Below are 9041 nucleotides of genomic sequence, written 5' to 3' on the forward strand. Positions count from 1 at the left end.
TGTTTCAAGGTTGGATGATGGTTTTTGTGATTTGATAAGAGGCTTGTAAAACTTTGACATATGATGTGTCCCTCCTTGATGACAAAAGGGGGAGAAAAATGAAAGAAGGGCTGAATTGCTGAATTGAAATTGTTTCTTTGATGCCCTGTTTGAACATGAGCACTTTGTTTAATAATTATGCTCTGCTTTGTGCTCCGTTTTGGCTCATTGTTTTGAGCACTTTGTGTTATAGAATTTTAACTTGAGCTCTAATTATATTTTGAAAAATTTATTTACTCAAATATACATATATGTACTGTTTGGATCATGTTGTGAAAATAATGGCTCAGTCTTAAAGGTTCCATGTTTTGAAATCTTTATCTTCTTGGAACTCTTTAGAGCTTGTATACAGGTGATGGCTTTCTTGAATATTTTGTTAATCAAGCACACATTAAGGGGGAGCACATTGAACAAAAGAAAGGGGGAGATTTTGGCAAATCTTCAAAGGAAAGTTATCAATCGTAACTCTTTCAATTCAGTTTAATAATGTTTGTCATCAAGGAGGAGATTGTTGAGTTTGGAAATAAATATTAAATATGATGATCAAACATTATTAAAATGTTAGTTAAATATTTATTAAAATACTACAAATTGTTTGTTTGATGAATTTGGTTAAGTGTGTAGGCAAGTAATTTAATTCCATATTGGGTCAAAAGGCAATATGAGCCCAACTTGTTATTAATCAAGTCATGTGCAAAATTAATATAAGTGGGTGTGCTTTGAAATAAAAGAAAACTAAATTGGCCCAAATGGATCATTGAAGAAAATTCAGCTTTGGGCAAAATTAATTCAAATATTAGTGGCTGAATATTAAAAAAGAAAGAAATCCAAAGTTGGCCCAAAAAACTAATAAAAAATCCAAATAAACTCTTCTCTTGGTCCAACATCATTATTGATCCAAACTAGAAGTAGAAAGAAGTGGATTAAGACATGCTTCGGTTACCTACTGGAATCCAAATTTCAATTTCAATTAATTATATTCTTTGGTAACCGAAACTCTCATGGTTAATGGACTTCATATTGCAATTCAATTAAGCTCATACTTAAGTAACTAAAAGCCATACGTGGCTCCATGTATTGGTAACAGGAAGTGAAAATTAAATTTGATTTAATTATATTAAATGCTTTACATGTTACTTTATGTATAGAGGAATGGAAGTGAGATTTCAATTGAGTTTAATGTGCATTGATGACTTCCAATAAAAGCTATTCTCTCTTCTCTCTCATCTCTCTCTTTGCATCCAGTCATATCATCTGTGAGAGAAGAAGAAAGAAGGTAGAAGTTATCAGAAGAAAAGTGAAGTTACAAGAAAAGCCTATGAAGAAAAAGGCTGGGGTGAAGATGGCCTTTGAGAAAAGAAGATCCAAGGCATGGCATCACTGAGATCTTTTCCACTTAAGGCAAGATGTGGAGAAGAAGCTTCAAGATCTCCATGCCTAAAGTAGAAGCCATCCGATTCGGTCAGAGAAGAAGATCTCTGAAGTGAAGCTCGTTTTCACTTTTGTTCTTCCATCACAGAAGGTAGCTACTATAGCTACGTGGAGGTAGAAGCAAAAATGAAACAGAAGGAGCTGTCAAGGATCAAGAGTTTATCAAGGGTCAGAAATCCTTCTTGGGGACCAAGTCAAGATGGAATGCTCATATTGATGAAGTTTGATGAGAAGGGATGAAGAGAGAGGTAATTGCATGTTGATTTTGGTGTTGAAGAAGAAGAAGTTGCCTCGGTTGAACCGTTTCAACCTTAGAAGCTTCCCCTTCTATAATAAGGGTGAACGGCCAAGGCTTGAGACAAGGAGTGAGAGCACACGTTTGAGTTCCCATAGCTCTTTGAGCTGTTTATTCTTCTCCTTCATGGCTTTCATTGAATATTTCTTTTTCTCAGTGAGTCTGTCTGTGTTTCATTGGTAAAAGACAAAATGTGAGGTTTTGTAAGAAAAAGCCAATGAATAAAAAAAGACAAAGAGTTAAAGAAAAAACCATTATTATCTCAGAAATTCTTTGTATGTATTTCTGTTTTGTTGTCATGATCCTGAGAGGATTCCCTTACAAGTTGGGTTAACACTTTATGGTTGAAAGCTAGATTGAGGTCTAGTCAAGTTCAAGTTGGGGTAGAATCTAGACTTGTTCCCTTGCAAGTTGGGTTAGCACTTTGCGGTTGAAAGCTAAATTGAGGTCTAGTCAAGTTCAGGTTGAGGTAGAATCTAGACTTATTCCCTTACAAGTTATGTTAGCACTTAGGAGTTGAAAGCTTGGTAGGTGACCAAGTCAAGTTCAGGATTGGGGATAGATTCTAGACTTGTCTCGGATAGGAAGGGTAGTTCCTAGGGAGAATTGATGTTTATAATCTGTATGATTATAGTGAAATTCTGTCACTGTTGTGATGAAGACTGAATGTAGGCTTCAGTCACTGTTGTGATGAAGACTGAATGTAGGCTTCATTGCACTTAGCAGCTGAACCAGGATACTTCTTAGTGTGATCCTCTCTTTCTCTTCTACTCCATTTTAGTTTCTGTTGCGTAGGAGATAAAATCAAAAAATATCTCTTGATTAATTATGAGACAAAAAATAAAAAATCTCCTAAAACTATTTTAAAAGACAAAAAGTAATACTCAATAAAAAAGGATTAAAATTCAATCCCTCTTCTCTCAACCACTGATTAGCATCAACTTCAAATAAAAATAATTAACTACTTTCTTCCCTTCATCGAAACTTTCAAATTATATGAACTCACGTTATTAGCAAAAGTTCTTTTGATAATTTAATATTAATTAATAATAACGTATCATACTATCATTGTAAAATATAAACTAATTTAAAAAACTTAAATTAGGAACTGAACTTTATACTTTAGTAGAGTCAGCGAGCAATTTTCATAACTTAGATGATTAATAAAGGTCTAATTAATAATAAGCTAATAATTATTTTTAAATTATATTTTATATTAATTAATCACTAATTAATAATTATTTAAATTTATTTTTTAAAAATATAAAATTATTAATCATTAATTATTAATTATAATTATTTAAAATTAACTGATAAACTTAACCGATTAAAAATTATTTATTTATATTTTTTTTTTTTCATAATTCTCTATTTCTGTGCACGGAGCTATATGATCGACCAATCTTTATTGGACACTAAGGATATAAACTACTCAGTGTGTACGAAATTGAGTCTCGCGTTGGCAGCCTAACTTAGACCACTACTTCCAGGACCAAATCGTCTTCCCCCACTTATAAACCAAATCATATTTTCAACATAGTCGCTTTCTCGAGTCAAATCATGATTTAATTGTTACAAAACCAACACTATTCTCATCAAATTTTTGAAATAAAATAAAATAAAATTGAAAGCATCCATGAAAAAACAACGAATAATCCAGCGACGCCATAAAAATTAGAGAAGACCAAAACCCAAAATTTCATCCCATGTTGACAAATATTTACAAAGACTACATTGAAGATCTCTCGTCAGCAGCAACAATACTTAACTGGAGAGAGTCATATTATTATTTGATATACGTTCTAGAAAGGTGCAGATGCTATGTCCCTGAAAGCATCATGTGCAGCAGGGTCATCGTCTCTCATATTTTGTAATTCTTGCGCAGGATCAATATCCATCCCTGTATCATATCCCATACGGCAAGCTGCACTAACCACCGGCTGTAAACCCTGCACATGCCATAAATACAGAATTAAACTACTGCTCGGCCAAAAAATTAGACAAGTGTTCTCATTGAAATTTAAAATATATATATATATATATATATATATATAATTTACTTTTCGTTTTAAATTTTTTTTAAAGAAACCATCCATAATATATTATCATGTCGGTAAACCTAACTAATTTTTTAAAATATTATTTTGTTTAATTTATTTTTAATTATATTTTATATTTTAATATCTTATATTTTAATAACTAATTAATTTTGTTATATACTGAATTTTTAAAAAAATATATATAAATTTTAAATTTAAAAAAATAAATAATATAGTATCATGTCATTAAAAATATTCACTATCTAAAACTAATACTATCTGCTATAAAATTATTCCAAAACATTTTTAATATATATTTTATATTAAATTTTACACTTAATATATTATCATGTCATTAAAAATATTCACTATCTAAAATTAAAACTATTAGCTATAAAATTATACATCCAGATAATTATCTTCTTAAAAATTATTTTTTTAATTATCTAACACCTAAATAAAAAAATTCAGCAGTCGTACGTTCATATTCCCTTTTGAGTAACGGTACCCAATATACATATATAGAGAGTCATACAAGGAGAAGATATGATGGATTAAATTTTTTAAAATATGTTAAAATATATTCGACAATTAAAATATGGATATAGTGCAAGTTCTCATGCATGGGAACTCCATTATCTGATCCACCCTAGCCGTGTGCATGCCTCCAGTACGTAATACAGAGATATAAAGATTACTATTACTCTAAAACTATACCAATATTTTTCAATAATTTTACATTTTAAATAAATAAATGATTTAAAATCTAAATTTTATGAAAAAAAGCATACATTATCTAAAATTTAATAAAAATACAATATTTTATAATCCAATTAAATAGATAAAAAAAAAAACTTAAAATGTGTATACTTATACTTATTATGTAATAATGTAAAAAAAAAAAAAACTAAAAATAATACATAACTAATACTTTTATTATTTTTGCCTATTATTTTGCCAGCATTTATAAAAAGGGTTAACCACCCTTAACATTTTTTCGAAAATAATAATATATCCTCTAATTTTTTAGCAATTGCCTTATTTGAAATGACAAGTTATTTTGTTTTAAAATATATAAAACCACCAAAAAGATAAATTCACAATTCTGTAAGACTAATATTTTGGTTTATTCTTAGAGTAACTGCCCAATATATCCATAATATTACCAACAGCGAAATCTCTACAATGAAAGAAACTAGCGGAGAATAATTAATTAAGCAATTACCTCTGTGAAAATTCTGGAAGCTTCTTCTATAGGCTTTGTATTCAATATGTACATCGCTAAATTCTGTAAATTCCATAACAATATATAACATCCCATATTAGGCATATATAGTTGTGGATCGGAAGCTAAGAAATAAAATAATAATGAAATAAAAGAGAGATAATTAGAAAGCACTTCCTAACCCTTGCGGATTCAAGTTGGTCGATGCTGAGAGTTCTGGGTTCCCTTTCAATCGATGAACTCCGTTCAATGGATACCATCGGTGCCTCCATTATATATTCTCTTGTTTTAATTCTTTGTGTATGTCGAATTGAAACGCCAAATACTATTAACATGAATGATTAGAAGTCGGTCACCAAGCAACTATATCGATTGTGATTGAAAATATAAATCCGTTGTGTGAGAAAGAGTACAAGCAAATTGAAATGGAGTGGTTTATATATAGTTGTGGAGGAAGGGGGGACGAGAAGCACGGTGGTCTACAGTGGCGGCTAAGCATGAGAGGGTGGACCACGCAAGAGCAACGTGGCGAGGGAAGAGGGAAGGGGTGCACGTGGCGCACAAAAAGTGGGGTGTGTTGGGGACAGGTGTCGTGTGATGGAGACCATAGTACAAACAGAGAGAATTTACATAGAATAGGAGTGGGGAACGTGTTTTGTATGGTTCCTAAAAGGGGAAATTTGGGGGGCGAAATAGAGATTACGTGTTAGGAAGGCACCGCCAATGAGGTTTGGTGGACGTCATTGACTCAGTTATGGTCTTGTGGAACGTGGACGCTCGTTATGGAGGCGTATCATGCTTGATGGCGACGCTTAGATCTATATATCATATCAAGATCTGGATGCTTTCAAACCCATGTATATGATGTATCATATATGATTTTATTTTATTCTATTCATTCATATATTATATTCCCTTGTAACCAATAATTCTGTTGCATCTCATATCGCGTATGGCTCTCTCTATCTTTATATTTGCATACATCTCGCTCCCAAAGTTTCTTCTTTCTAGCGCTTTCAATCATGTAACTTCCTTACATTTTTTTTCCCCGTGGGTGAGTGACGCTGTGAGAGAAGGTTAATTCATGCATGATGGTCATGTATGTTATATGCCATGCACGTGGCATTTTCAGTTTGGGTTTGAGGCCTAAAGTAGTGCATAAAGTATAAACTACAAAGAACTTGGGTCTTGGGTGCTGTTTGAATTTGGGACAGCTTGGGCTTGTCACGATGAAGCCCGTCAAGTAAATAGGCCTAAAATGACCGACTTTCGAATCCATTATGAATGAACTAATATGCAGATAGTGTTTTGTGTCCTATTATCTAAGAGACTTATTCACTTACCTTAACACAAGCGGTCAAGTCCAAAGATAGTGTTTTGTGTTTACCCTAATCCGAAGTAAATATTTGCTTGAACATTGAACATTGGTTCACACGGGGAGTCAGTGAATTGTGAATTCCTTGCTTGAGCGTTGGCAGCGCCTTTTGATGGATACTTGACTTCACTTGTCGCATTGTTGCGAGTGAAGTACAATTATCAATTGGTTTCTGTTTCTAACTACCACTTTCACCTCAAAAATGAAAAGGCCATCCGACCGCAAGAAAACAAATAGGCAACTCATGACACCAAAAAATAGGCATCATCTCTCGTGACACTAGGCTGTCAGCTCAGCTCCTCTCCCATTTGCATTTTCACTATAACTCGTACTCGCTCACTAACTCAGTGGCGCAACTGAGTCTGTGACTCGCCCGCCCCAAAATGGACTACTTGTCGTCCCGTAGAGACCGGAAGCTCGTTTCCCGGCGGCGGACGTGGTGCTGCTCATTTACCACCCCTCCGGCGAGCCCCGAAAACTCTTCATTCTCTCACACCAAATCGCCCCGCAACAAAACCGAAACGCTCTCATCATTATCGAAGCACACCACGCTCGCCTCCATCCCCAACTCCCCTAAATCCCCCTTCCCCATCGTCTCTCGGATTGACCCTCGCCGGATCCTCTCTCCCGGAAGGGTCTCTCCCATCGACTCCGATCCTGCCGTCACGATTGAGCCCGAACCTGGACTACGATCCGCAAGCTTCCGTGCTCCCACTGCGCCGAGTTTCCGGTCGTCGCCGCCGGAGATTTTGGGCTCAGGTTCCAGTTCCAGTTCTGTTGAAGGAGTCAACAAGAATGGCTTTGATGTGAGATTGACTTTGAGAGGGAAGAGAGGAAGTTGCATGGTTCTGGAGGTTGATTCGGGAGTTCTGAGCGCGAACTCGGAGGTTTTTGCGGATTTGGTTGGCGATTACAAGAAGGGTTTGTCGCTGAAGAATTCGAGTGAAGCACCCAAGATGTGTAGAATGGAGGTTCCTGCAGTTGAGAACTTAGGTGTTTTCAGAGACACCATCGAGCTTATGTTCGAAGATGACGATGATGTCACAAAGAAGCTCATCAAGGTTGGAGTCTATCGATCCATTGACATTTTGGAGGTTCGTTTTTGTGCCATTCAATTTCTTCTGTTTCGATATTCTCTTATGCCTTTGTCTATTGTTGCTTTGTTACGTGTTAGAAAAAACCATATACTCTACATACCTTGAAAAGGAATTAAGAACAAGGCATAAGAGTTAACACACAAAATTGAGTTTCTTCTGTCAAAACAAATTTCATATAGTTGAGACTTTAATGTTATGAGTTTTTATAGCCTTTGACATGATATTGAATAGGTTTCGGCAGGCATCATGTTCAACAAGGGGGTTTTGTCCTGTTTGAAATACCTTGAGGCTGTTCCTTGGACGGAGGAGGAAGAGGAGAAATTGAGAAGCCTCTTCACAAGATTTAAGTTTGATGATGCAACTGCAAGAGACATTCTAGCAAGACTGTACTTGCATGATTCAACGGATTCCCAATTCCTGCCAAATATAGCGCGGCAACTAGTTTGGTCTATCAGCACTTGTGAGGATGCCAATGCAAGAATTGAACTCAAGTCTCTGATGAAGGGTCTTCTGTGTAAAAGCTCGGTCTATGGGAAGAACCATCTTGACATCAGCAAGGAGGATCTCTATGCTGTTTGCCGCTCATGTCTGGCTTCACTTGTTAGCCTCTTTGAGGAGACGTCTGACACAATCCCTCCCAGAAGTTTCTTGGTAAAAAAAGATTCGAGCAAGACTTTGATTGAGCGAATCTCAAGACAAGTCGATAACATCAACTGGTTGCTAGAAATTATGCTTGATGGGCAAGTAGCAGATGACTTTGTGAATATATGGGCAGATCAGCAGCAACTTGTTGGAATGCATGAAAATGCATCCCCCATGATCAGATACGAACTCAGCCGAGTGTCGGCGATTCTGATTATTGCCATGGCTACAAGAAAACTACAATGCAGGTTGGAAGCGAGATCAGGACTTCTCCAATCATGGTTTAGGCCTATGCTGTTGGACTTTGGTTGGTTACAGAGATGCAGGAAAGGACTTGACATGAAGGCCATGGAGGAGGCTATGGGACAGACACTTCTTACGTTACCTTTGAAGCAACAACATGTGCTGTTTATGGTTTGGTTTAGGTATTTCTCAAGTCATGGCACTGAATGTCCAAATCTAAGCAAGGCATTCCAAATATGGTGGCGCAGATCATTTTTAAGAGGCTGTGAAACTTATGCCATTGAATCAAGATGAATGCATCGCCATTTGGCACCACTACATCATTTCCTACCGGAAGTAGAGTTGATATTTTATTTTCTCTCATATATTTCAAACTCAATAACATAGATAGTCGGCACCGGATTCGATAGTCCCAAAACATTTGGACCATTAAATGGTTTCAGAACAAAACATGTTTTTTAAGTTTTTTTTTAATAACTGCTAAATAGTCCTTTTTTTATTTTAATTACAAATTAACCTCATATATTTTATTTAATCATAAAAACTATTTTTTATTTTATAAATGATTATTTTATCATTAATCTATTATGTTTATTAACAATCAAAAACAAAAACAATAACGAATTAGATCTTCCATTGATCCTAATAAACTTTT

At 35.1% G+C, this 9041-nt stretch overlaps 2 protein-coding genes across 2 annotated transcripts; one reads left to right on the plus strand and one right to left on the minus strand.

The window, feature by feature from the left end:
* Positions 1 to 3281: 3281 nt before the first annotated feature.
* On the minus strand, positions 3282 to 5440 carry LOC107634635 (uncharacterized). The gene is made up of 3 exons (XM_016338058.3): positions 5212 to 5440; positions 5030 to 5092; positions 3282 to 3714 (listed from the first exon to the last, which is right to left on the minus strand). Exons 1-3 carry the CDS (start codon positions 5362 to 5364, stop codon positions 3568 to 3570), a joined length of 363 nt encoding a protein of 120 aa, XP_016193544.1. The 5' UTR covers positions 5365 to 5440; the 3' UTR covers positions 3282 to 3567.
* A 438-nt stretch (positions 5441 to 5878) lies between these two features.
* LOC107633608 (BTB/POZ domain-containing protein At2g13690-like) lies at positions 5879 to 8836 on the plus strand. Its single transcript, XM_088507875.1, has 2 exons — positions 5879 to 7498; positions 7733 to 8836. Exons 1-2 carry the CDS (start codon positions 6788 to 6790, stop codon positions 8678 to 8680), a joined length of 1659 nt encoding a protein of 552 aa, XP_088364001.1. The 5' UTR covers positions 5879 to 6787; the 3' UTR covers positions 8681 to 8836.
* The last annotated feature ends 205 nt before the right edge of the window (positions 8837 to 9041 follow it).

This window comes from Arachis ipaensis, chromosome B3 (assembly GCF_059453495.1).
Source record: "Arachis ipaensis isolate K30076 ecotype BB chromosome B3, ASM5945349v1, whole genome shotgun sequence".
In the NCBI taxonomy this organism is placed as follows: Eukaryota; Viridiplantae; Streptophyta; class Magnoliopsida; order Fabales; family Fabaceae; genus Arachis; species Arachis ipaensis.